Below are 27884 nucleotides of genomic sequence, written 5' to 3' on the forward strand. Positions count from 1 at the left end.
TAAATATTATTACATGTTATATGGTGCAGTGGCCACAGAGTCTGTGTCCTGTTTTACTTTCAGTTCACTTTGAATATGTGGCTCTAACTGGAGAGAGTGTGGCCAAAAATATTCCCACTGGACTCTCATTTATTTGTGAACGTGTACATGAACACTATTCAAAGTGCCAGGTTGTCTTTAGCCTCTGTGTTGTAAAGTTCACTTACAGGGTAGTCTTTATCACCCAAGCTGCACTGTTCATCTGACAGTTCACTGCTGTGTTTTTATTGTCATATTCTTGGTTTTACTATTATATCCCCATTTGATTTTGTATTCTTATATTGTTGTGTGTATCAGTGTTTTTTGTATATGTCATAAAAGCTACTGGATAAACAAAGTATCTATCTATCTATCTATCTATCTATCTATCTATCTGTTCCTTAAACCAGCAGTTGCAACTTTTTCTCATCAATGACACAAATTAGACCACTGACCCCCATTCGATAAGATTTTGTCTCTGTGTCCTGATCTGATCACACCTCTGCTTTTACATTCTTTATTACAGAAAAGCTATGAAACTCATGCCTGCAATAGTCAAACATCCTCTCATCGTCTTATTGGAGGAAATCAAAGTGAAAATGAATGATTCCTCTTTCTGCCGGTGGACCCTTAGAAGCCCCTCGGGGACCCCTAAAGAGTCCCCGGACCCCACTTTGAGCACCACGTTGCCCTGAACATCTCTCCTCCGTGACGACCCTCCAGTGATTCCTCTCCAGCCTCGCAGCCTCAGCTCTCAGCTCTCAGTCTCACCGCCTCAGCTCCTCGGCTTCTCCACACGCTGCATCAGCTGATCCGTCACGTGGTCTCGTGTCGTGGGTCACCCCTTTTACAAAATGGAGTTGTCTGAGTCTGTGCAGAGAGGGCTGCAATCCCTCGCCGACCCGTCCGCCTTCGACCAGAGCTGCTTCCAGGTGCTGGTGGACGTGTCTTTCCGGAGCCTGCTCTCCTCTCGAGGGGACCCCGGAGTCCTCGGTGAGCCGCCGCCTCTTCCCCCACCGCCGCCGCCGCCGCCGCTTTTGTCTCCGCGGCTGCTTCCGGTTTCTCTCCGTGTTGAAAGTGTAGACAAGCTGCCTCGATGTTTGTGGGTTTTTATTGCTCTCCTGCGTACCAGGACTCGCTCCGAACCGGTTTCCCCCCCCGTGTTTATATGAAGATCTGTAACGAGGCGAGGAGGATCTGCAGCAGACAGCCGCGCGTCAGCCATCGGGGCTAATGTTAGCCTCTCCTGCTGCCTGCTTTACATTCAGCAGCAGACACACAATCACACGGCCACTCTGGATGCCTTTTGTCATTTAAACTGGCATCAGGTCTCCTCTGCACAGTATCAGACTATTTCCGTCACTATTAATCCAAACTGATGAGGGACACACATGCGATCGTTCAGCTTCGTCCAGCTTCTTAGCAGGTCCTTGAACGCATCAGCGCTTATTTAAAATCATGTTTCTTGGATTTAAGCATTTCGTATAAATAATGCAAAAGGACAGAAGGGCTTCCTGTTGCAGTAGTAACAGCTCCTGCTTTGCCAGTGGCTGTGGATGGTGCTGTGTCCAACTTTTCCGCAGCAGTCCAGCCTCTTTAATGGCAGAATGATGTAGAAAGTGAAATGTTCAGTATACAAACAAACAAAGGACCCCTGGCTGATGCAGCTCGGGGGTCCATTCACATGCAAATCATCATTGATTTCCATTCCACACGTCAATCTCCAGAGCACGAGTACGGCTCCGCACATTATAGCAATCAAACGCGTCTGTTCAGTCCATAGAGAGCTAAAAAAAAACAAAAAAAAACAACAACAAAAAAAAAAAAACCGCATGCTCCTCTTGACTGCACATTTGCACCCTTATGCACAACGTGTCTTGCTCTGTGGTTTACAGATCAGCTTGAGCTGAAGCGGCTCGACCAGATCCTGCTCAAGCAGAGTCACACTGCGGCGACCACCTTCATTCTGGAGGCGGTCAAACAAAACGCAGACAAGTCAACGATAAGGTAAGCGTCACCAGGCAGAGCAGGGTTTCCTTCCTGTAACATGCAGTGCTGCGGTGGTGAGCGTCTAAAAATAGGCACATTATTAACTGTCTTTTTATGGCTCTTATCGCACAGAGTGACAGGAAATATGTTGCTCTAAATCAAGTTGTTCTTGCAACTCCCCAAAACACCACGACTCTGACACAGACTGCAGCAGTAAATTAAATTGAGTAAATATGTGAGATGTTGTCTTATTTTCCTGCGAAACTTTAAGGCAGAAAAATAATGGTGGTGTTGTAGAAATGAGCTGAATAGCAGTGTTGTGTTCTGATTGTGTGGCCCAGATGTGTATCTATAGGATGTCCTGCATGCATTGTTGTCCTGAGAGGTTAGCTGCTTAACATGTTAAGGAGCTGTAAATGGAAGGAAATTAAATAATGGGTTCTGTGTTTGTATTTGACACGGTTGTCACTGAATGGATTGGTTGAAGCTTTTTAAAAAAAGCAGCTTTGCCTTATTGCCCATCTGCATTGCTTTGATTCATTTAGCTGTTTTTGTCAGTGTCTTATGGTGAGGCATGGGGCGATATGAAAATGCCATGTCCAACATAATTGCTGTTCACGATATTATCCCGATAATCATCAGAAAATATTCTTAAAACTTTCAAACTAAAAACTGGAGTCGCTTTAACCTTTACGTTCCGTGAGGAGGCAAATATTTCTACAGGACGCACACCTTCAATCTAAGAGTCTAAAATAAGTCAACATAAATCATGAGGTCTTCCTGCACAAATAAAAGATAAATAACCCGTTGATGATCTTCAGTTTGGAATCTGTCGTTTTTTCCACACATATAATTAGAAACTTGTTTTTGTGGGAGATACAGTATTCAAGCCAATGCCCTCAGCCATCGTGACAGGTTTAGGCAATTCAAGATAAATCAGGAAGTCAGTGAGTTAGACAGCTTACGAATCACCGTTATTCCGATCATGAAAATTCACCACGATCAACACATCGTGAGATAAAATCTTTCATCGTCACCTCCAAACTTCGGGTGCTTGAAACTAGAAAGTGGAGGTGTTGTTCTGATCACTGTCAGAGTGAAGGATAAAGGGCATAAACATTCAAGTACTCCAGCTGTGTGTGTGTGTGTTTGATCATCCAACTAACAAGGACCAAAATACAGCTAAAGAATCATTTTGACTGTAGAAAGTTTGTACTTCTTTTCTGTTACCTTGGGGGAAAAAAACCCTCCTTTTAAGTGGTTGTCTTTTATTTCTCCACAATCTAAATTGAAATGTGATTACAAACCCTGTGCTCACTTAGACAATGGAGACATCAACAGTCAGCCTACACAGGACCAAAGCACTGTCTCTCCTTTTTGGGAAAAATGCATGACAGCGCTGGTGGGATGTCCAAAAATGTGACCGTTTTAAAAAGACAAGTGAAGTTTGGTGAAATCGGCTCCTGATTAAAGTGTTCTGCTCTTACAGCTCCTGCCTAGAAGAACTCGCATTCAGTGCAGAGAGAATAGAAATATTCTGCAGCACGTATCAGGTGACAGCTCCAACACTTTCTTATTTTTTATCTGTATTTTTTTTTTACATACAGTTCCTGTAACTGAATGTGGCTGATTTTGTCCATCACTCACAGATGCATGTTTGTGTTTTACAGAAACATAAGACAGAGCTGCACCGTCTATTAGCGAGGTAAGCCTGCAGAGACTAGTGGAGGCGGTGATGCTGTATTTTAACTGAATAGTTTGACCTTCACCCAGGGAGATTTTTAACGCTTTATATGTTTAACATTGCAGCATTACAACTGAACGTTTGCTCAGTGATTGTTAAAAATGAAAGGTCAACATTTTCCCCATTTTTATTCCACTCCACACCGGTGTTAAAGGGGCGCTGTGTAGTTTTGGAGAAGATGTTTAAACAGATTTTTAATATTTAGACTATTAATGAGGTAATATTTATTTTTTCCATAACTGAATAAACAAGCTGTTCTCAGAGGAAAAAAAGGTCCCCAGAACACTGTTTGAAGCTTGAAAGGTGGCAGGGTCCGCCACATATAAACAAAGCAAAACAAACTGCGTTGTCCTTTTGAAGGTCAGTTTGTTTACTCGGTTTATTCAGCCATGAAAACAAAGGGAGTTTGTTTATTTAGTTTGTTTAGACATAAAAAATCAGTCAGTGAAGATCTTAAAATTTCTTCCACAAAAACTACACAGTGCACCTTTAAACACATCACAGTGATTAATTGCGATGTAAATGCTGTTTTATGACGCGTCTGTCTTTGTGAGAGACATATTGTCAGTTCATTTTAAACACAAACAGTTTTAATCACGCACAAAAATGTCATCATGCACAAAACTTTGTGGCATCGTTAAACAGCCTCTTATTGAATCCGGAGAGGCTTCAGAGAATCGACCAAAGATTCTCACATGGGGACTTTTTTTTTTTTTTTTAAGAACACGTTTTCTGTCCAACACTTGCATGTCGATCGTTAGATTATTGTCGGATTATAAAGGTGGACCTCCCTGAGCCCCTGCGTGTTAAAGTATATCTACTCTACTTACTCAAGATCACAGATTACACAGTAACTGTCACCCTCTTCCAGCATAGGAAGGTGTCCACCTCGGGTTAACGACGCGTCGTGGCGTCTACAATACCACATGAAGGTACTGGAGGTATCATTTGGATCTTATCTTTTGTGTTTTTGTTGCACAACCTCCTAAAAAATGTTGTCTCCCCGACAGAACTCGCAGGTGGATAAGGTCAACGAGCCCGTCTACTTGATTTCACTGGACACTGAGGTGAGACTCCAACACATTTTTCATCCAGGTCCTTGTGTGTGATGATTTTTCTGTGGGTTTATAAGAACCGTTGTTCCTTTGTCCTCAGAATGAAGGCTCCTCTGAGGATGTGAACTTCACATGCACGATGGAGCAGCTACAGGTAGAGGAAGGACTCAGCTCCATGTGTGTTCTGTATCCTCCTTTTTAAATCCACTTGTTCTCCACGTGTCTTTTTTTAAATTTTTAAATTATTTTATTCGGACTATCAAAAACCAAAAGCAGCATGAAAGAAGTCGATTCATTGACCTGATGGCTGTGGGGTATTTTTCAACTTCAGACCGGGGGGATTTCCCAAGAAAACAGCTGTGAAAATGTGACGATAAATAAAAGGGATTTGTGCGCATGGAGAGGAATTTCATCGCTGCAGAAATAAATGGATTTTGGAGAAACTAATAGATCACGTTGATGGTGCTGCATCTCCGTTTAAAAATACATCTTTTTTTGGACATAATGTATCAGAAATGCTCCAGTGTGACCTGCTCTCGATCAGATCCACGGTGCTTTGTCACTTGGCTTCAATTCAGCGTGAATAAAAAAAAAATCCGAGCGCACAAACTTTGCCTAATTCTTCTTTATAACGAGTGCAATTCCCAGCGTGGATGTGATTTTATTTTCAAGTGATAATTATCATTTCCGCCGACTTCATTCCTTCCCTTTGTTCCTCTCAGGATTTGGTGGGAAAGCTGAAAGACGCTGCCAAGAGTGTGGAGAAAGCCAGTCAGATGTGATGCCTGCCGGGTGTCCTCCTGCTCCCCCTCGCCCCACAAAGCACTGAACTTCATCAGCTTCCAGCGGCATTGCTCATCTCTTTATAGCTCCTTTTGTACCTGACACCGACGTGACATTTCATTCCGACTTGTGTTTCAATAAAAAAAAACCCAACAAAACGAATAAAACTCCACCTTGTGCTTTGACTCATTTCGGCGCTGACCCAGATATGTGACTTCCCATCAGGTTGGGGAGAATATTTTCCAAATCCATAATTCCACCGTCGTGTTGTGTGTGAGAGATGGAGTCGGTTGAGTGACTGTGTTTTGCCTGAAGAGGATTTTTTTTTTGCCATAGTTGGAACAAGAGGATCAGTTTTTTTCCTGCAGGACTCAGGCTGACGATGGCGCATATTTATATATATATATATTAAAAAAAAACTCCCAACAGAAATCTGTGACTTTGCAGACCGAGCTGCCTCGTAGCATTTGTGCTCCTCTTTTATCCCCCTGCATCCACCTCAGCTGAAAGTTCAAAGCTTCCTGCAGCTGAAGCGCCACAGCGGCTCAGATTCCATAAACATCCGACATGCCTTCATTTTCTGCGGCGCTGGCTGAGGGATAAAGACTCCGATTCATCAAGTGGAAGTTGCAGCGCATTTTTTTGTTGTTGTTGTTGTCTGTTTTTTTGTTTTTTTTTTGCACATGTCAGGACCGCCTGTGACAAAGGTTTGACAGCAGAGCCATTTGTCACAAGGACGTGTTTTAAAACCGAGTGTGCGTGGGTCTTTTTTTTTTTTTCCTTTTCTAAAAAAAAAAAAAAAAAAGCACCACGGATGAATGAGGTGGCCCCTCTTTGAGCTCCGGCAGACCGATGTGAGCGAGAGGATCGAGGCATTTTGAGGGGTCTAAAAACGACATGAACGTGTGTGAGTGCGTGTGCCGCAGTTATTTTTAACCTCGGAGAGACCAGGGAACACCATCGGCAGCCTACTTTCCGCACGCCCGCGATCACAGAGCAATTTGAGCGCAAGTAGGAGACGTATGAGTGCATGAATTGTGTGTTTTCGTGCCGAAAAGTCAACCAAAACTGCGTGAACGTGTGTGATGGGTGATTTAAAATCATGCGTCATACATTAGAAAAGACCAGAATACACCGACAGTAATTTTTACGCGCCCTTAAGCAGCTGCCTGGTGTCACCGCAGCTCCAGTAAAGCACACGCTGCTTAGCGCTTTGCGGTATTTAAAGGCTGTTCACATGTACATATGTGCGTTTTGCGTGTTATTTTGTATCATGCGTAGTAGATTATGAAAAACAGCGTACACCGACAGTAATTCCTAGGCACCCTTAAGCAACGAGACCACGTGACCAAAGCGGGGCGGTCGAACTACAAGCCATTTTGGGGACGGTGTCAGTTTCCACGGAGCACACACACACTGCTGCATTTTACTGGGGGTGAAGCGGATATTTTGGAGGCAAAGTTATCGGTGCCGAAGTGGGAGCCTTCCCGAGCCGAAGCCGGACGACCGGGCTCTCCAGCAGCCGCGAATCGGACACGCACACGGCGCGCAAGCGGCGAGGAAAAGAGGAGTTTTTATTCGCACATCTGAAATGCGCTCCGGTCCGCCGTGCGCTCTCCGCCACTGACAGCGTCTGCAGCCTGCTTCAAGATGGCGGCTCGGCTCCTATTCATTTTCTGCTGATCGCCTCCCAACTTTCATTGTCTATTCGCCTCAAGACCCACCGTTTCCCAGCCGAGCCTCCAGGTACGTCTTATTCGATATCGTCTCTAACTAACGGGGGCAGAAGGCGACGTTCGGGCTGGGTGCTTTTGTGTTTTTGTACGCGGCGATCCAGCGGTGGATGTGGAGCTTTCAACGGTGGCTGCAGCGATCACCGACGTGGAGCTGCCGTGTGTGTCTGCGCACCACTTTTTTTTTTTCGTAAAAGATGTTCCCCGCTCGGGCACACACGCGAATTAAGATCCACGCACACGCGCTGTGGCACGGTGTTGCGTTCGGTAACGTGTCCGTATAAGTTGATCGCGGTTGGGTTTCGCCTTGTGTCGTTTGGATTTATGTAAAGTGGGAGATCTCGGGCGAACCGGGCTGTGTTGGCTGAGATCTTAACAGCAGCAAGTGCTCCAAACGCTCCTGCCGTGCCCGTGTTTCCACCCAGCGTCTTCATTTTATAGAATCAGGTAGTTTGGGGTGTTACGAACCGGGCGCTGTGTTGGCTTTGGGTGTATGCGCCCGAATGTTTGATTTATTAACTTAACTTGGACGGCTCCCATAAACGTGACAAGGAGGCAAGCCGTTTTAATTGTGCATAAATGTTTCGTGACTGCTGCTTGGTAAAGACTCGGATCATCGTTCATCACGCACTCTGGCTCATCATCTGTCGGTGTGTGATTATCTCAATTAAGAAGGATGGTTGGCTTTTGGAGAAATTTTAAAAAAATGTAGGCGACACGTCGGCCAGGGGAACTCACAAAAGGCTGGTTGTGTCTCGCAAGCAGCCAACGCATCGGCAAACTCACTTTATTTCATGCGGGCTATGGCCAGCATGGACTGTTTGTTGACATTTAGTCTCAATATGGATTTCCATATTTTCCCTTTCATGCGGCTAAATGCTGGCGGACAGTGTGACTTGAATGTGGTGACACAGGACCAGGCAGACATGAGCCAGGCGGGCTTCTGCTTCTTAGGGGGGTGGGGTTGGGGGGGGATAAAAAAAAAAAAATCTCATTCGACTCATGAATGCTGTTGGGCAGCCTGCGTGTGCGTAATGGGTTAAAACGACTGTTTCCCCCCTCACCCGGGAGTGCAGATTGACAGGCTCACGGGTCCATGTAGCTGTGATAACGCAGCCTCACAGATTCTGCAGGTTTGCGGTGCGAGACGAGCACAATTTAACCCACGAAATGAAAGTAACCCTTGTTTGTTTCGACTCTGGTTAATTAGGAATCTCCAGCCCTTCATTGCAAGATTTTCTAAACTGTCAGACAGCGGTAAATATGAGCTCTTGGTTTTTTTTTGTTGTTGGTTTTTTTCCCCCCCATTGCCGATTTTAATTGGGTTATTTCCAGCTGCTGTTGATTTACGTGCAAGGGGGAACCTTTACAGGAGGAACTGGGCTCGTTTGGGAATAAATGAGGTCGGCACGACTTCGGGTCACCGCAGGAACCGAGGGGAAAATCTCTTAATTTGTTGCTGCTTTGTTGGAAGAATTAAAGATTCATCTGCATTAATTTGAGGGTGTGTTGTCAGCGCCGACTCCATGATTAAACCGAACTGTCTTGGTGGGAAGAATACGTGTGATGTATCTGCTCCATCCTCTGTGTGCAGCCAGTGTTTCTGTAGGAGAGCTGGATCTATGATGGGAGTCTGGACCACTTGATTTAGCGTGTTGTTGATTGGTGCCTTTAGCCATTTTGCAGCATTCGTTCCCAGTCTGACCGAACTTCTGTCCATGTGGATTTTGTGGAGTGATTGACCTGATGTCTTATAAAGTCAGCTCCCACAGGACAGAGGGAGAGCAGTTGTCCAAACACCAGCCAATCGATTAATGGCGCAACAGGCTCCCTGCGTATATGTAGCCCAAGACATTATCCATCATTATCCATGTGTGAGGCATCCTTTGAGTCGGAGTCGCTGTTCCAAACTTGTCTGCAGTGGTCTGTTGAGAGACGGCCAAGAGGAGAGAGGTCGGTTGGAGCATTGAAGCCCGGCCGGGGCTCGGGCATGGTGCCGGCTGTGGCACCATGAAGTGACCGTGTGGGTTCGGGGCTGCAAACTGGCTTGGCTGGCTGTCATCCAGTGTTTAAAGAGGGTCACCTCATCATGCGCAGTCTATAGGCGACAGTTAGACTTTTAATGATGCTGTTAAATTATTTCTTTAAGGGCGCCCAGCTTTTGATAATACGCGCCGACATGGATGAACGTTTTCCAAGCTTTTTAAAGACAGCCTGGGTTTGCTTCCTGGCTCCTAATAAAATGGGCAAACGGTGATAACTTGACACTGGAGGACTTTATTTCACTGTTTGAGTGCTGTGTGGGGTTTGCCAGGACCGGGTTTGTAAAGTTAAATATCCACTGGCACAACCTGGGTAAAGTTGACGTGGGTCTGATGTGTGACTCTGGTTCATAATGGCGCTGAATAAATAAGTATGATCCAGTGTGCGCTTCAACTTCAGCACGGTCGCTGCCGTCTGGCCATGTTGGTGCTGCCTGCACGGTTGCTGATTATCGCGCACACGCCATGAAAAACACGACGCGGAATAACAGCAGAGATTAATGTCCGAGTTCACCGCGTCCGAGCTGCTCCTCAAAATCGGTCCGCAAAGATTTGAGAAGCTCGCGTAAACTACCCGGATACTGTTTTTATTCGCCTTCTCTCGAAGGAAACCCCGCAGCCCGTTGAACCGATACGGGCTTTTTTTTTTTTTTTTTTTTTTTTTCCTCCACAAAATGGCAGCCGTGCTGTCGGCAGCCTGGCAGTCCAGCGGCTGTCTGTGAGCGCGGAGGGACGGGGGAGCCTCCGGTCCCTCCTTGTTCCCGCTCCGCACACCGGAGAGCTCGCCCGCGCTGTTCTCGGTTGGAGATCCTGCCTCGTCGCGGTGACTGGCGGTCAGCCATGTGGGCTAAACAGCAAAGGGAGTTGCCATAGAAACGCGCAGGTTTCCCCACAAGCCTGTGTGGCACACCTGACGCAGCGAATGGGTGTCTCCTATCATCCCCCACCTCTCTCACCCGCACTCACCCCGGGGCGCCACACATTACGCACGCATTATTTTCCAACCCAAATTTCGGGGACATGTCTGGTTCCACAGCGGAGCAGCCAGCGACTGAATGCATTTATTTGATCGGATATTTATCTCCTGGAGCGTGGCAGACATCTGTGGTGCTCCATCGGTCCGATTTGTTTTTATAAGCGTTTGGATTTCTGGCACTTTTATTTTAAACTTAAACTGCAACATCAGCCCCGAATTTAACCCCAGATTTTGAAGAATACTCCCGAATCAAGCCTGAGCTATGAAACCCATGATTTTCTACTTTCTATATTTTTATTCTTGGTCTGATGGCGCCATGTGTTGAACGCTGTTGTTTTAAGATGAAGCCTGCATCGATCCCGTGGAAGTGATTGATTTGTGGTCATTCACTGCGCCCCGGTCAGGTGACCCTGCTGCTGCCCATCAATCTGCCACCGACGCTCCTTCCCCTCCGCTTATTATCGGGATTAGCATAAAAGATGATGTTTCTTTAACGCAGTCAAACAAACATCAGCCTTTTTTTTATTTTCCTTCCCCAAATGGTCCGCCCCGCGTTGTAAAAGATTGCGGTCCTCTGGTGTCTCCTCCACGCATTGTTTTGACCTGCTCTTTTTTTCCTTCCTTCTGTTATTTTCCACGCAGGATTGTTGTTCCCTCCTCTCAACATGCATCGGACGACCAGGATAAAGATCACCGAGCTCAACCCTCACCTCATGTGCGTGCTGTGCGGGGGATATTTCATAGACGCGACCACCATCATCGAATGCCTCCACTCATGTGAGCACAGCAATGACTTCTTCCCTTGCAGACATGGAGTTGTGTGTGTGTGTGTGTGAATGACTGTGAGAATATGTTGCAGCAGCTTCTGGCCTGCAGGGACCTTCTCTGCACATGCACTGTGTGAAGTGTGATTCCTCCTCAGCATCAAGCCCTTTTAAACCAGTCACCAGTTCAGATTCAGGATATCCTTTCAGATGGCATCTGATATTGACTGCTTTTTCTTTCCTTTTTCTACGGTCTGCAGTTTGCAAGATGTGCATTGTGCGCTACCTGGAAACCAGCAAATACTGTCCCATCTGTGATGTACAAGTGCATAAAACCAAGCCTCTGCTCAACATAAGGTGAGAACTGTGGTTATTGAATTTTCTGTGTTTTCTTTAATTTATCTTTTCGTTTTCAGATATCGATTCTTATCTACTTCTGGTGGCGAAGGGATATTTTTTTAAGATGCCTCATCATGAGTCAAACTGACGCATGCTTTTATATCCTTTCTAATATATAAAGATTTGTATGTGTTGCTAATGTTAAGCAGCTATGGCAATAGTTTGCACATAGCTTGTTTCCTTTTTCTTGCCCTTCTGTGGTTTTCTCCTTTTGTTTCCCCACTCAGCAGCTGGAGTAGCATGTGTGTAATATTCAGACAGAAATAACACTTAGTATGTGTGAGATTTTCAAAAGCCTTGAATACCCATAGGGAATGTCTATATTTTGCATACCAGCTGTGCCGTAATGCAAGAAAAATGACTATTCAGGAATGCATATGCGTGTGCGCTTCGACACTTCATCCGTCGTCTCCTCCACGAGCTTTGATAGAGCAGCAGCGATTCAACCGTTTGGTATCAGTTGTTTTTGAGAATCCCAGTATCGCAGTGACTTGACTGACGTTTCTCTTCCCCTTTCAAGGTCTGACAAAACTCTACAGGACATTGTGTACAAACTGGTCCCCGGCCTCTTCAAAAGTAAGAGCATGACAGCAGAAGCATCTCTGTATCTAACCTGTTTCCTTCGGCTATCACTCGGCTTTCGCACGCTTTCTTTTGATTTAGCAGTTTGATCCTCAAGCAGCCGGCAGGATTGGGACAGCACAAAAACTGAAAAGTGTGAATAAGAAACAGTTCGACCCCTAAAAACTAACAAATGTTCATACAAAGACATCTTTAGCTTTAGCTTTTCAGTATGTTTATAATCTGTTAGAAGTGCGGTTGCTGAGCTGAGATCATATCTTCTGCTGCTTTCGTCACACTTGGTCATGTGTTTTTGTTATTTGAGGTATTTGTGTTTGTGTTAAAGGTGCACTATGTAGATTTGGGGAAGACATTTTAATCAGAAGAGAAAGATCTTCATTGACTGATTTTTTCCTTCTATTTTTTATGCCTAAATACACAAACTCTTCATTTTCATGACTGAATAAACAAACTGACTTAAAGGACATCACAATTCCACACTGTTTTACTTTGTTTATATTCGGCGGACCCTGCCACCTTTCTAGCTTCAAGCAGTGATCTGGGGACCTGATTTTCCTCTGAGAACAGCTCGTTTATTCAGTTGTATTTTTGCCTCGTTTGTAGTGTAAATATTTAAAGTCTGCGTTTGAATTTCTTCTCCAAAAACTACATAGAGCCCCTTTAAGATGTGCATGCTGCTGAGCAAACCTCTCAGATTAGGTCAGGCTAAACTCTACTTGTTTCAATGCCAAGTCTCGTATATTACATTACAAACACTCATGAGGTAGAACGTTGGAATAACATGGAAGTGGAACGAATGGCAGGTGTTTTATTTTTATTTTTTTATTTAACCTTTATTTAACCAGGAAGTCCTTTTTGAGATTTAAATCTCTTTTTTTGAGAGAGACCATTGCAAGACAGAACACCAATACAAAGTTTAAGAAATTACACAACAGAGCAAGTCAAAGAGGAGCACTTTTAAAAATATTATTATATTATATATATATTATTTTTTTATTTATCAGTGGTGTTGAGGTGCATGCTAATTTTCTGTTTTGAAATAATCCATAATCTAATTTATCAGATGTATCAACCGTTAATTTAGTTTTTGTCGCATGTCCACTGTTCTGATGTTATATGTCCTCTTGCATTGTACTTTTAATTCTGTGCCAACTGAAAGTAAACACACTTGCTAACAGCTCGTCTCCCTCATTGTCCTCAGATGAGATGAAGAGGAGGAGAGACTTTTACGCGGAGCACCCGGTAGATGGTAAGTCAGAAAGCACACGTACGAATTTGTTATTTAATTTACCTGCAGTCGACACAGTGAGGAGAAAAACACGTCAACTGGAGTTCAGAACTAACTCAAAGAGGTGTCATCCTTTTCTTTTTTTGCCTGATTTTCATGGTATTCATCTGTGTGTGTGTTTTCTGAAGCTTCTAATGGATCCAATGAGGATCGTGGAGAAGTGGCAGACGAGGACAAGAGAATTATCACAGATGACGAGATCATCAGCCTCTCGATCGAGTTCTTCGATCAGACAAGGTAGGCTTTGTTTTCTGGTTTTGTTCCTGGTAATATTGTTGTGACGTTCTTATTCATTCATACCGTCAGATTTGGGTAGTTATAAAAGACTTGTTTTGCTAGATGACGCCCTGCATTGTTGTAGATCAGATGCGTCCTGAGTGATTAAGTGTTGCTGAACCTGTTATTAACTCTGTTGTGATGCGTCAGGAAGCACAACCTCTTTATCATCCAAGTTTTCCTGCAAACAGCACAATAAATAAACACATAGAAACGGTGATATCCCACCTGAGTTCGATCCTGAACACATTTTCTTGATGTTTATAAATTGGCTTTTTTCCAATAATGGTTTTTGGATATCAGTTATCCTTTTTCTAAGGAAGTAACTAATAAATATTTATTATATTGTTCCTCTGTGTTTCAGCCTTGATTAAATTAGTTGAAGATGTTTTTTAAATTATTTTATTTCTTTTAATTATTTGATCACATTTTCTTGCAGTTTATCCACTTGTTTCAATCGTTGACAGTCTTACTGGCTTCCCTGCAATACTCAGTGAACATTTTAAAGGCTGTTGGCCTGAGTAGTAAGTTAGAAATGCTGAATGTGTAAGATGTAGGAAAAAGGAGGAAAGCAAAAAAGTGTTTTTCATCAAGAGGCTGATTCTGTTGATCCACATTGTTTTTTTAAAATTTTCCTGTCAAACACATTTTGTTATCACATGTAGGTTTGGTGTTGGAACATGAAAAACATAAATATGACAGAGCTGTGAAGTCATTATTATTTTCTCTTGTTTTATTCTGGGCAGACTGGGAGTTGGAGTGGAGACCAAGACGACTAAAGATCAGGTACGGCAAGTTGATTTTTCTACCACAGCATTATTGTTTATTGTCTGCATCCTTTGGAACAAGATAAGAATGAAATATAAACCGCAGACTCCTTTTTCAAGGGATGAATATTTCATTTTCCACCTCTCTTGTGAAATCAGCTGATACATTGTCTTCACTTGACAAAGCTTCATTGTTTATGTATTTTCCTGTTTTTAAGGTGGACCAGACTGTACTCCTTTAGATGTACTTTTATGCATATAAATTGAAATCGTACTAATCCTGACATATTTTACAGGTCGCTAACAAGAGGTACCTGCAGTGTCCAGCAGCCATGACAGTCATGCATCTGAGGAAGTTCCTGCGCAGCAAAATGGACATCCCAAGCACCTACCAGGTCTTTATTTAATAACACTCATTGTTTATTCATTTCATATTTGAGTAACATAAACTGGACATTTAATCTGTTGGTCTGTGATTATTACATCAGTGAAATATATTTACTGTTTTTTTCCCTTTAAATTAATATTTACTGTTTTTTGTTTTTCTCTCTCTAGGTTGAAGTCATGTATGAAGACGAACCTCTGAAAGATTACTACACGTTAATGGATATAGCATATATCTACACATGGAGAAGAGTAAGATTATTTTTCAACATAATGCAGAATAAGATAACTTGATTTTGATTGGTTTATCCTCATTGTCTTCATGTAACTAACAGTCGTAAATCATAAATGCTTTTATTTTGCCCATATAGGATGTGTAAAAGTATTCATAATTTTAAATCATCTGCATTTTTAAATAAATGTGGATGTAACAAAAACCACCTGGAGAATACATTTAAACACCTTGTGATTTTTGGTTAAAAAACGAAAAAGGTGTGTTTAATAAAGGCGAAATAAGGCTAAGAGACCGTCCATGTTGATCTATAAATGATTGTATTTACATTTAATTTTACAAATTAATAAATTAAAGATCATAATTGATTCTATTTGCACCAAATATATCACTGCAAAGAAAGAAAAAAAAGCTGATTGTTAAATATGGGTTACCACCCATTTTTGTTATAAGTGCAGAAACCAGCCAACTTTAAAAATGTATTTTATTTATTTACTTTTTTGTTTACTTTTTTAAAACATTTTTTTTTTAACATAAAGCAGGCTGACCGGAGGTTGTTGGATAAGAAGCTCAGGCCATTTATGTACATTTCCAAATTTTTAATTTAACCTGTGGGCCCTCACAGGGGTTATTCCCTGAGGACTGGGAAAAATACAGCTAACCTGAAAATAATTTGACTCTTGTTCCTAAAAACAAACGGGTATAACGGCTTCATCCGTCCATCAGAATATTTTTGGGATGTTAGAAATTGTTTGGCGTGCCATTTTAATTTGAAACAATTACCAACTGTTTATCTGGTGATCGATGCGGGCATTGTTGGAAATAAGCACACGCATTTTGCAGTTAATTGTTGTATTTTGGCTGCTTTAAAACTTGTGATTTATTTTATTTTTGTGTTAGTTCTTTGATTCATATGTTCTGATACTGATGATCTCTGTCTCCATCCCTCTCTGACAGAACGGGCCGCTGCCCCTGAAGTACAGAGTCCGACCCAACTGTAAGAAGATGAAGGTGAGCCACGCGCAGCAGGAAGGCCAGAACAGCGCGAGCAGGTCCGGTCCCGAGAGCGACTCCGCCAGCGACAAAGCCGGAAGTCCCGCCGGGGCTCCGTCCACGTCCTCGTCGCTGCCGAGCCCGGGCACGCCTGCGCAGTCCCCGCACCCGCAGCACCCCCACGGCCCCAATAACGTCAACGGGACCCCGGCCGCCGCGCCCCCGACCCCCAGCCGGTCCTTCACTCAGTTCGGCAGCGGGGGCAGCGGCGGCAGCAAGCCCCGGAAGGTCTCCCTGAACGGCTCGTCGACCTCCTCCGGATGACGCGGGGCTCCGGAACCGAGCCGGACCAGCCAACGCCAGACACCCGCTCAGCTAATACTGTTTTCATGCCAACGTAGTACCATCGTGTAGACAATGTTCTCTCTCTTTGTCTCTCCATCTGTTGTTCTGGATATTATGGCATCACATGTAAGTTTAAACGTAGTGGGATCGGAGACATTTCAAAATAAAAGGAACGAGGAAGTTTGGTGACGTGGGGATTTTTTTTAAATTTTATTTTTTTAAATACGAAAGAGTTTTGATCGTGAGAAAAACAGAAAGTTGGAAAGAAGAAGGACAAGCATTTATCCCATTTTTAAAGCTACATCTTTATTTTACAGAAGTGACTGAAGATAGACTTTTATATTTTCTTTTTCTCAAATGAAACGTGTTTATCATGATTATTTCATGTGTGTTGGGATATTTTGAAGATGTCAGTTTAAACATGCATGCATCATGATAACACTTTGTTTTGTTCTTTAATGAAAGAGGATTCTGCGTGTTTACCCTCACCCGTCTCGTTTTGACGGTTTTATTATTTTTTTTTGGTGTTTCAAACATCGATTTTTATTTTATTTTATTTTAATTTTTTTTTTGTTCCGACGAAAGACAGACAAACATGTTTGTGTAGCGCTGCTGGCTTCACGGGAACATTGCCTCTGGAGGGAAAAAAAAAACAACTTTAAAATTGCCTTTTACTGGAAATAAAAAAAAGAAAAAAGAAAAAAAAAGTTTCTTGTAGCTGCAGTGGAATCGGATTGCTTATGCTCCGCGTCTTTAACACGTATAAGCAGTTGTAGAGAAGCCACTTGTAAATAGAAACAAAATGCATATTTAATCAGCGATGATGTTATTCTCTTATTCCCCCTTTTGTTCTGAGGGAATGACTTGGGCTCCTGTTTAGCTCCATTTCATGCTCGATGACAGATGTTTTGATGTCTCCCGTGTTTTCCGTATTTGTATCGCTCGATTGTATGGACAACTTATTGTATTGTTACTGTTGCACAGTATAAAACATCTAAATAAAACATTTTACACTTATGAATAAAGCCGGGTCGATTTTTTTTTCTTTTTGTGTTCGAGGCTCATCAGTCAGAGCTGCTGCCATTCACCGGACTGAATAAAGGAAGAATAGAAAATAAATGGGCAGCCGGTGCACAGAGTCACATCGTGATGTAGATAAGTGAGTTAAGGAGGCCAGCTCTGAGCACGGAGGAGGAGGAGATCTGGCCCGGGATCAAATCATGTTTCTGAATACATCCAATTAAGATAGAAACCATGTTGATATCTTTTTGTGTTTGCAGATGATTTATCACACGAGTAATTGCATTTTAGTGCTCTGAAAAGAAGCGGTTTGAATGGAAACTTAAGAAGAAACAACAATTGATTAGGCTTTTTTAAAAAACAATAATATTGATCATAGCTGTTCAGTATAATTTCCGTTCTCAAGTGTGATTCTGGTATAGTGGATGCTAAAAGTGGGATACTAAATTAAAGATTAAAAAAGCATTTTCATGATTACCTAATTTTAAAGAAAAAAAAAAGTATATAAAAAACGTTTTAAAAAAGATTTTTGCCAACCAAAAAATGGATTCATTATAAAAAAAATAAAAAATCCCGAAACACACACAGTTGGGATTTTTCACTCAATCATCTACGCGTCTGAAAACAATTGGTTAATCCAATTTAATCCAATCAAATTTGACTTAACCTGACTAAGTAAGTTAAACAAGAGGGAACAAAATGACGCCATCAGATACGTTTATACGCTTTATTTAATACCCAGTGTTTCATAGACCGACTTCATATCTTTAAAAAAATGGAATCATTAAACCATAAAACAATAATATAGTTTTTTCGTATTTGATAAGAACAATATGTGTTATTATGGGCTTACTGGCTTAATAGTAAAGCTCATCACGTTTAATTTTATAGGCTTATTTTCCGTCCAGTTAAAAAAAAAACATTCTGCAGGGTTATGTAGTGTAAAAACAAACAAACAAAAAGCAAACAAACTAACAACTAATCAAATAAACACAAAGTCTCAACCCAGTACAAAAGTTTAGGATGTTGGTGGGTTAAATATGTCTTTGAATGACTCACATTTTATAATATTGAGCTGATACAGAAACTTTGGTTGAAATAGGTTACAGCTCAGGCGATGTTGGAAAAAAAACAAAAAACTGTTCCTCCTGAATCGGCTCTTCTGAAATATCTTTCACTGAGCTGCACACCCGGGATGATGCAGTGTTGTGTGATTGGACTTATTTTTATTCACACATTTGAGGTGTGCGCAAAGAGTTTGCGCATTAGCCTACTTTAGTCTACTATATTTCTCGAGTCCATCCTGCTTTTTTTGTTCTTTGTTTGGTGTGGAAGCACAAATACCACACTTTACATACCGATGTAGGGACGATCGCATTTTATTATAATAACAACCCTAATAATAAAGTTGATTTGATTTTTTAAACGGGCTTTACAAAGAGCTCGGGTCATTTGAGGACACGCTCCTGAGCAGGCAGGAGCAGGTTAAAAGAAAGGGGGAACAAAAAAAAAAAAAACTCTCATGATGAAATGTTGAGCGCCGCAGAGAATCAGCTCAACTGTACTCAGCCGGTTCCCCTTACAAACCAACGGCCGCTGTGAACTGGCGCTTCTGTTTTCTTTCAATCCTCTGTGGTCAAAGTGTACGGTTGTGTTTTCGCGGGAAAACAAAAGACGGCGTGGACGGAGACCAGCGAGGCAGCGCGGAGCTCTCACACGCGACACGTTTTCCGGGAAACGTGAACGCTTTGCGAGGGGCGAGCGGATTTGGAGAGTCGCTCATCTTTGCAGGAGACGATCTTCGGGCAGCCAGCGGCAGAGCGTTGTGCTTCCTGTCTGTTGCCACGGCAACACGTAACGACAACACTACCTAGGAACCTGGAGACGACCAGGAGAGACGCTCCGCTCACTCCTGCCACAGTTCAGCGTGGAAATACACCAAAAGAGGCTTTTTTATACATCAGGCGAACAATGAGTCAACGGCAGATCATTCAAGGTGAGACTCACGAGCTGTTTGCTTCATAAAAGGAAGATTTAGCTGAAAGTCAAGCTGTGTTTTTGTCTGTTTCGTGCTGTGCAGTTTTTGAGCAGTACCAGAAATCTAGGCTGCAGTTCGTGCAGACCGTGGCTGATCTGGCATCCCGACAACAAAACATAGAAATCCTTCAAAATGCTGGTGAGAAGCAACTTTATAAGACTATGTTAGCTTGAGCTGCTATTCCCAGCGTTGATTCCTTCCCTTTCCTCTCCTCAGGTGTCTTGTCCCTGCTGCGTCCCTTGATGTTGGACGCGGTCCCCAGCGTCCAGCAGACGGCAGCTCTGGCTCTGGGCCGCCTGGCGGACCACAGTGATGACCTGGCCGAGGCCGTGGTGAAGGAAGACATCCTGCCCCAGCTGGTCCATTCTCTGGCCTCGCAGAATGTCAGTATCTCATCCCTTTTGGTCGCACACACAGGTTGTCCAGGACTCAGTCTGCACCCTTTAGAGGCCGGTGTGAGAAAGACCCCTGCAGGACCTCAGGGTCAGCCCCCTGAATGTGAGAGTGTGTTTTGGGCTAACTTGGCAGTTCGCCTGGGGGCTACTTCAAAATCTAAGAGCCCTTTACCACAAGAGCAACCCGGCCTTTGTTTTCTCTCTCTCAGCCCCCTCACAGGCTCAGACTGGAGGAGGACACTGTTTAGTTCTTGTTATTAAAGGGACGTTGCAGTCTCATTTAATATGCTTAAAGTCTGACACTATTCGGTTGATATTTTTGAGCATTGCACATCGAATATGGCAAGAATTCAGGTTATTCCTCCATACTGGGAGTGAAAAATGTATGTAGTAGCTTTTAAACTTAACATTGCTTTATCAGCTTGACAGCTCATAACTTATAAATTGTGTTAACACTTTACAAGAAGGCAACAAATCATGTGTGTTATGTCATGATTTCATAATGCATGACTCATGATAATGAAGGATGTACCAAATGATCAATTGATATTCAAACAAATTAGCTGGATTCTTAAGGTCTATTACAGGACCATGCATTCGCTCAGTCGCTCTGATAAATAAAATTGCTCCATATTTCCATTAGAATAGGTTGTGTTTGGCACCTGATGCAAATCTTTGCATTTTTGCATCTTTTTATACATATATATTTTACCTTTCTCTAAATTCCACCATACATGCAGGGCATTTTCTCAAAAGTGCATTTAGAGTACAAATGAAGACAAAATGTGAATAACAATTGATACCTTATTTATAGCTAAGTTGAGTGCCTCCTTCCTAACTTCGAGCATGATAAGGCCTGTCCCAGTCACCCTACTAACAGAGAGCTCCACAGATAAGATCTCTATTAATGCTGAATGGAAGGACTGTGGGGTGGCTTGCCGTCTAACTGGAAGCGTCTTTTAGCAACAGTGCATGCTGACAGTCATAACTGCCTTTGAGAGTGGTTGAAGCTCTGCCCTGAATCGTCACTAAGCAGCACACATGCGGTCAATATCTAAACCGAAAGTTTCAGGAGCCCTGTTTTATTTGCTTTTAACTGATGGACACTCCAACATGACATGTGTAAAAGTCCCCACTTGATTCAAATCACATGGGGTTCAAATAGGTTTTATATATGAAGTTCAGAGCTCTTGTTGTTGAGGAAAGTGGAGTGCAGCACTGTAGAAATAGTGCATCAGATTATGATTTTGTTTTATCAGCAAGACTTTTATGTAAACGAAAAAACCAAGCTAATGTGGTTGCATATCAGTTAATGACTGATGTAACGGGGAATTCATTCCTTCATGATGAGCTATTTGATCATTTGTTAATGGTGAGAAACAGGAAGTCATGATTCATCCTGTATTAATTAAATCACCAAATCACAATGGCTCATGCATTAGTAAATCATTACTCACAGTAAGCATATGACTGAAGTCTTATTGTAAAGTGTTACCTAAACTGTTCTGAGAACTGCACATAAGCACGATTTTGAGAGTTAGACTTCTCTGAAGGTTAACTGATCCAAAAAATGCAATATTTAATTTTAATCTACGTAACTTATTATTGTGTGCAGCACTATTGCACAAGCAAAATTCTCCCTTGGGTGACAATAAAGTATATCTTATCTTATCTTAAAACAAAAGAAACAGTTAAAACATACATTTGCAGTTTCTGAATTATGTTTTTGACTAAAGGAATATATATTTTATGTCTAACTATTCAGGAGAAATGTAAGAGTACATGAACCCCTATAGCAAATAAAACACATTTCCTCATTTGGTGTTATAACAATGCTTTTTATAGTCATTTACACATTATGTCACTTTTCTCAGTGTTTTAAATTCAGCTCTTTTCTGCTGATTGGGTTCATTGGGTCAGAGGACAAGGAAAAAATATTTAAAGGAAAAATTCTCAGATATTGTTTTAACACATATTTATTAATTTACATGTGAAATATAGCCAAAAAAAAATCATAACGGTTTAACAGTTCAGGGAAAACCCCATCATGCATTAGATTCTTAAATAAATAATTTGTTATTACAGGGGGAAAAAAAATCTAATCTCCATTGATGGCTTTACTTGGAGGTTTCTCATCAGATCATGAAACAGTATAACTAAAATGTCTGTTGTTGGTTTAATCCTCCATGTTGGTATCTGTGTTTGCATGCAGAGGTTCTATAAGAAGGCAGCAGCGTTTGTGCTGCGTGCGGTGGCCAAACACTCCCCCGAGCTGTCCCAGGCTGTGGTGTCCTGTGGGGGAGTCGACGCTCTGGTCCTCTGCCTGGAGGAGTTTGACCCGGGGGTGAAGGAGGCTGCCGCCTGGGCTTTAGGCTACATCGCACGTCACAATGCATGTAAGTAAGACACACTGACATGCTTGGATCTCTGTGATTTCCCTCTGGCTTTTTCTTGCTTTTTCTGGTTTGGAGAAACATCTTAGCCCATGGCAAGATTTTTCAAACACAGCTTGGACACATGCTCACTGGACACTTCTGTCCATCACTGTGCAGCGTTGGCTCAGTCGGTTGTGGATGCAGGCGCCGTCCCACTGCTGGTGTTTTGTCTCCGGGAGCCCGAGATGGCCGTCAAACGCATCGCAGCTTCCACCCTCAGCGACATCTCCAAACACACGCCAGAGCTGGCCCAGACTGTGGTGGACAATGGTGCCATCGCACACCTGGCACAGATGATCCTCAACCCAGACGCCAAACTCAAGGTGGGACAGCCTCACTTAAAAAAAACCCTCACTGGGTCATTTTTTGGAATTACAGTAATTCTTTTCTTCATTTTTCTCATTTAAGAAGACAATTAAAACAAATGTATACGTACTGTTAATAAAATACAAGATACTAAAACAAACTAATTAAAACAGGCACAAACAGAGATAGTATGATTTGAATACACTAAGGTATAAGGTGCTTTGTAAAGAGTTCCAAGTCGTCGGGCCAAAGAAACTAAAGCAGATCTTCTAAGCTCAGTACAGACTTAAGGAACTTTTAGTGCAAGCCTGTCATTATCTCCAGATGTTATACAAGATGGCACCTTCGCAATAAGGGCCTTGTAAATAAACACAAACAAATGCCTATCATGTCTAACGGACAGAGGAGAACACCTGAACCTTTTTGTACAGGAGCAATCGACCAGTGATAAATAAGAGCAGAGTGATTAACGGCATCCAAGGGATTAAAGGGGCACTTTGTAGTTTTGGAGAGAAAAATTTAAACTCAGAATTTGAATATTTACAATATTAATGAGGTAATAATACAAACTAAAATATTTATATTTTCCATTACTGAATAAACAAGATGTGCTCAGAGGAAATTAAAGTCCCCAGAACACTGTTTATATTTGGCGGACCCTGCCACCTTTCTAGCTTCAAACAAAGTAAAACAGTATGAAACTGTGTTGTTCTTTAAGATCAGTTTGTTAATGCAGTTTATTCAGTCATGAAATTGAGGACAGTTTGTTTATTTAGTTTGTTCAGGCATAAAAAAAAATCAGTCATGACAATCTTTCTCTTCTGATAAAAACTTATTCCCCCAAACTACACAGCGCACCTTAAAGAGTTGAGGTGAAACACGTCACCACAATCTATAAGAGAGGAAAAGAAAAACAGCTTCAAAAATCCTCTTTGTACTAAACATGAGAATGTTAGTGCTAAATTCATATATAAGCCAATTTATTAATAATCATTGGTAATTTGTTCATGAGATTTGATCAAATGTTAGGTATTTATATACTGGAACTCTCTCAATATTGAACATTTGCACAGTGAATATACAGAAGTTTTTATCTCTTGCTCTAGAGAACATAAACTTAATTCTGGAGAACATTAACAGGATGAACTTTAAAAGAATGTTGCAAATGAGTTACCTAATACCTGAGATATGCATGCTTAGAATTCATGTAACCTATTATTTTGATTATTAAATAATATTATCATTGATTATAAAAGGACCATTTTGAGCAGATTTGTGAAAATATAGTTTTTTATATTTATATTTTGAATATATTTAAATATTTTTCTTTATGGTTTCTATTGTGCTCTCTATGTCATGCCACTGTCCTTGCTTTGTCCCATTTGAAATCAATCTGATAAATTGTGGATTAATTTAAGTGATATAGAATTTCTGGTTTGACATAATGTTGTTCAAAATACATGGTATAAAATAGTTTGTCAGGAATAAAAAACATTCTTCATCATAGACTTAAATTGAACTCATGCTTTTGTGTTTTGTTTGAACTTTTTTTTTTTCATAGAGTACAAACTGTAGTAATTTACCATTTCTGAGTAAACATTATAGATTATCAGTGTTATAAAAAGACTAAAAAAAATCATGTGCAAGTCAGGTTTCTATCAGACTTATAAACACTTTTAACAGAGTGGGGAAATTTGAACAAAAAACTGCCCCTATCCTTAAAAAAAATGTGATTTGAAAGAGCTACTCTAACATTGATTACAGGTAGATTCTGTAATAATTAAAGTCAGATTAATTAAATCAATCTATAAAATACATGATTCAAATGTAGCTACCTCAAGTAACACATCAAAAACAGTGACAGTGTTTGACAGAAATGCACAAACATGAAGCTGTTAAATTTACAAAAATGTGACTGAAGTCTTGTTTCTGTCTCCATCCAGAGGCAGGTCTTCTCCGCCCTCAGTCAGATCAGTAAGCACTCGGTCAGCCTGGCAGAGATGGTGATCGAGGCGGAGATCCTCCCTGCAGCAGTGACCTGCCTCAGAGATCCAGATGAGTACGTCAGGAAGAACGTCTCCACCCTGATGAGGGAGGTGGTGAAACACACACCAGAGGTATGTCAGGAAACACACACTTAAAGGCTCAAATATAAAAAGGCTAGACATAAACGAGTGTGTGTGTGTGTGTGTGTGTGTGTGTGTGTGTGTGTGCGTGTGTGTGTTTCCAGCTGTCCCAGGTGATTGTGAACTGTGGTGGCATGGTGGCAGTGATCGACTATCTGGGCAACTGTCATGGAAACCTGCGTCTGCCGGGGATCATGATGCTGGGATACGTGGCAACTCACAATGAGAACCTCGCCATGGCTGTCATTCTCTCCAAGGTGTCAATCTCTCCTCTGATTCCTCTCAACAAGCCACTAAAACCAGAGCCGCCCCCCCCTCCATCAGGTCCAGTATGTAGGTCACGTTAACTGAGCCGGTCCCCTTGTGCTGTGTGTCCTCCACTCCTGCAGGGGGTGCCCCAGCTGGCCCTGTGTCTGTCCGAGGAGCCTGAACATCACATGAAGGCGGCTGCAGTCTGGTCCATCGGTCAGATAGGTCATCACACGCCAGAGCACGCCAAGGCGGTGGCCACAGCCAACCTGCTGCCCAAACTGCTGGAGCTCTACATGGACGCGAGCAGCTCAGAGGACCTGCAGGCCAAAGTAAGCAGTGGTGGAGTGTAACTAAGTAGATTTATACTTATAGGGCTGTATTCTAGTACAGATCTGAGGTACTTATACACAAAGTCTGGTTTTTTCATGCTGCTTTAGAGTTCTACTCCACTACAGTTCAGAGGAATATTGTAATAAAAATACAAAAAATATTGAATTATTGTACTTTTTACTCCACTGCATCTGTCTGAAAGCTTTGGCTACTTTACAAATTAAGATTTTTTGCACTCAAAAAACATGAAAAACATTAAAAACAAAATGATTATTTTGATAATTCCTAAGTAATTTTTTCATGCAAAAACATTTCATGCTGTGAGGAGTATTTAAATAATTGTAATGTATTTAACAAAAAAATATTTAGGGATTAAGGGACAAAAATAAACATTATTAAACTATTTTTAAGAATGTTTACAAACCAAGCAATCAATTTATTCATGTAGAAAATAATCATCAGAATAAAATAACATTTTAAAAAAGTAGTTCAATGAGCTCTTTATAATTCTGTTTACTCATGTTTTACTTTGCAAAGCTAAAAGATTTTGGATTTCTCGTTTCTATTTCTGGCTAATAACAAGTATCAGTTGTGTAATTAAATTGTTCTGTTGGCTGGGTAATAATTAATCAGCCTAACAGTTACAGTAAAGCACACATAGCAAGATGAACTTTTTTTAAAGTTTGTATTTGGAGAGATTCCAGTCAAAGGAGAGCTGCTGTCCAAGGTCGCTTGGTAAAACGCTAAAAGATCAAGAAAAGGTTGACATGATTGTATGTGCAGTACATCTCCCTCCCCTCGTCTTTTAAAGTGTAAGAAGGCTCTGAAGAGCATCCTGCAGAAGTGCACCTACCTGCCAGGTCTGGAGCCGCTCCTCTACGACGCTCCCAGCAACATTCTCAAACATGTGCTCTGCCAGTTCAGCAAGGTGAGTGAGTGACTCTACAGCCAGTATCACAAATGTCAATTAAAAAGTGTTGGTGATTCAGATCTGGGATTTCTAACTCTGTCTCTCCTCCTGTCAAAGGTGCTGCCGCATGACAGCAAGGCTCGCCGTCTGTTCGTAACCAGCGGAGGGCTGAAGAAGGTGCAAGAGATCCAAGCTGAGCCCGGCTCCCTTCTGCAGGAGCACATCAACGCCATCAACAGCTGTTTCCCTGAAGAGATAGTCAGGTGTGGTTCACAGTAATTTAGGAGTGACTGATCAGACCACATGACCATAAAGAATGTAGGAGTTCCAGAGCTCTGTGATGACTCACTCAAGTTTTTTGGGACTGTTTTCTCCCTCCGCCCTGTCTTTCCTATCAACATCAGCTAAAACAATGCTTTAAAAAATCGTTATTCTAAATTTTGCCATGATTTATTTATTTATTTATTTTTTTACAACAAATGAATATCTCTACCAAATGTCAGTTATCAGTCTCCATGATTACCAATAATCAGTACTGGTATCAGCCCTGAAAAACTCATATCAGTATATCCCTATTAGAATACACAAATACAACAATACAATTAAAAAGGTTAAACTGGGTTTGTAAAAAGTCAATTTAAAAAGGACAACATATTCTCAAGTATAACACACATTTTTCTCTCTGTGTGTGTGTGTTGTTCCAGGTACTACTCCCCTGGATACTCGGATGTCTTGCTGGAGCGGTTAGAGAACTACCAGCCGGCTTGACGTCACCTCACGCGTCCTGCTGAAATGTTGAAATGCATGTGTCTTTCAGTAAATTTACATGATTGTATCAAAAAGCAGCCTTCCACCTTTTATATTTGTGTTATTGTGTAGTAGGAGAGAGATGTCTGTCAATATTGTCACTATATGTTGAATGAGAGATCCTGAAGATTTAATAAAAAAAAAACCTGAGTGTCACCTTTAAATGGCACCCCACACTTCTGACATGAGGAACAACCTCAGCCCTCCTGGATCAGGCATTTCACAGAAACTTCTCTCTTATGCCTGCTATACAGAGGTCAAAGGTCAGGTTCAGACACAGCAGCAGCCACCCCGGAGTTGGTATTCTGTTGCTCAAAGACACTTAGGCAGGCTGGGAACTCACTAAGTCGTTAAATTTGAACCTGGGTGTTTCAGAGCAGCTCGTGCACATCTTTATATTCCGTCACAAACGCATCATTTATACACCATAATTAATATCTGAGATAATGCTGTAGTTTGCATGGGTCGCACTGCCCCCTGGTGGCCGCGACCGCTCACTGCACCTCAGCTGTGTGCGTTTGTGTGTGTGTGTGTGTGTGTGTGTGTGTGTGTGCAGCAGCTGCAGCGCACATGGCGAGCCGCTCTTTGTTTATTGTCTGCCGGGTTGTCTCTGCTTGTTCTCCACATTGTACTGACGGTGCAAATGAGCCTCCGCCTCTCACCGCAGTGGAGATCTGAGCATGTTATGGCTGCAGCTGCCACCACCCCCACCTCCACCACCAGCACCACCTCCTTAATTTTTTTTTTTTTTTAAATCTGACTTTATATTCATACAGGGCAGTGTAAACGTTTGCTGTGGGGTGGATTAAAGCTGGCTCTGATTTCCTCTATTGTATGTTATATATTCTATAACATATTTTAATAAATTTAGGTTGATATAAAAAAATGTCAACAA

At 41.9% G+C, this 27884-nt stretch overlaps 3 protein-coding genes across 10 annotated transcripts; all 3 read left to right on the plus strand.

Annotated features, from left to right (window-relative positions):
• Positions 1-738: 738 nt before the first annotated feature.
• On the plus strand, positions 739-5765 carry commd3 (COMM domain containing 3). Its single transcript, XM_084340701.1, has 8 exons — positions 739-1011; positions 1914-2025; positions 3497-3560; positions 3678-3712; positions 4623-4683; positions 4762-4818; positions 4907-4960; positions 5529-5765. The coding sequence occupies exons 1-8, from the start codon at positions 873-875 to the stop codon at positions 5586-5588; spliced, it is 582 nt and encodes a 193-aa protein (XP_084196827.1). The 5' UTR covers positions 739-872; the 3' UTR covers positions 5589-5765.
• Positions 5766-6090: 325 nt separating this feature from the next.
• bmi1a (bmi1 polycomb ring finger oncogene 1a) lies at positions 6091-17387 on the plus strand. Of its 8 annotated transcripts, none has more exons than XM_084340699.1 (10): positions 6091-6296; positions 10983-11117; positions 11365-11461; positions 12024-12079; positions 13287-13334; positions 13502-13610; positions 14396-14435; positions 14713-14811; positions 14972-15052; positions 15990-17387. In XM_084340699.1, exons 2-10 carry the CDS (start codon positions 11006-11008, stop codon positions 16347-16349), a joined length of 1002 nt encoding a protein of 333 aa, XP_084196825.1. In that variant the 5' UTR covers positions 6091-6296; positions 10983-11005; the 3' UTR covers positions 16350-17387. The 8 variants fall into 8 exon arrangements, with proteins under 8 accessions (XP_084196825.1, XP_084196821.1, XP_084196826.1 ...); XM_084340695.1 differs by lacking the exon at positions 6091-6296 and adding an exon at positions 6408-6496; XM_084340700.1 differs by lacking the exon at positions 6091-6296 and adding an exon at positions 6420-6443.
• Positions 17388-19246: 1859 nt separating this feature from the next.
• Positions 19247-27027, plus strand: spag6 (sperm associated antigen 6). Its single transcript, XM_084340526.1, has 11 exons — positions 19247-19386; positions 19471-19566; positions 19645-19811; positions 22036-22219; positions 22376-22581; positions 24508-24681; positions 24795-24947; positions 25080-25271; positions 26084-26200; positions 26300-26445; positions 26887-27027. The coding sequence occupies exons 1-11, from the start codon at positions 19362-19364 to the stop codon at positions 26948-26950; spliced, it is 1524 nt and encodes a 507-aa protein (XP_084196652.1). The 5' UTR covers positions 19247-19361; the 3' UTR covers positions 26951-27027.
• The last annotated feature ends 857 nt before the right edge of the window (positions 27028-27884 follow it).

This window comes from Pagrus pagrus, assembly GCF_965226575.1.
Source record: "Pagrus pagrus genome assembly, chromosome: 20".
In the NCBI taxonomy this organism is placed as follows: Eukaryota; Metazoa; Chordata; class Actinopteri; order Spariformes; family Sparidae; genus Pagrus; species Pagrus pagrus.

Excerpts from the sequence above, each read along its gene's own strand:
- commd3 (XM_084340701.1), top strand. The coding sequence starts at position 873 with ATGGAGTTGTCTGAGTCTGTGCAGAGAGGGCTGCAATCCCTCGCCGAC. Across the intron at positions 2,026-3,496 it reads GCAGACAAGTCAACGATAAG|CTCCTGCCTAGAAGAACTCG; the intron begins GTAAGCGTCACC and ends CTGCTCTTACAG. Across the intron at positions 3,713-4,622 it reads CTGCACCGTCTATTAGCGAG|CATAGGAAGGTGTCCACCTC; the intron begins GTAAGCCTGCAG and ends ACCCTCTTCCAG.
- spag6 (XM_084340526.1), top strand. The coding sequence starts at position 19,362 with ATGAGTCAACGGCAGATCATTCAAG. Across the intron at positions 19,567-19,644 it reads AGAAATCCTTCAAAATGCTG|GTGTCTTGTCCCTGCTGCGT; the intron begins GTGAGAAGCAAC and ends TCCTCTCCTCAG. Across the intron at positions 24,682-24,794 it reads TGGTGAAACACACACCAGAG|CTGTCCCAGGTGATTGTGAA; the intron begins GTATGTCAGGAA and ends GTGTGTTTCCAG.
- bmi1a (XM_084340693.1), top strand. The coding sequence starts at position 9,137 with ATGGCGCAACAGGCTCCCTGCGTATATGTAGCCCAAGACATTATCCAT. Across the intron at positions 9,276-10,982 it reads AGACGGCCAAGAGGAGAGAG|GATTGTTGTTCCCTCCTCTC; the intron begins GTCGGTTGGAGC and ends TTTTCCACGCAG. Across the intron at positions 14,436-14,712 it reads CCAAGACGACTAAAGATCAG|GTCGCTAACAAGAGGTACCT; the intron begins GTACGGCAAGTT and ends CATATTTTACAG.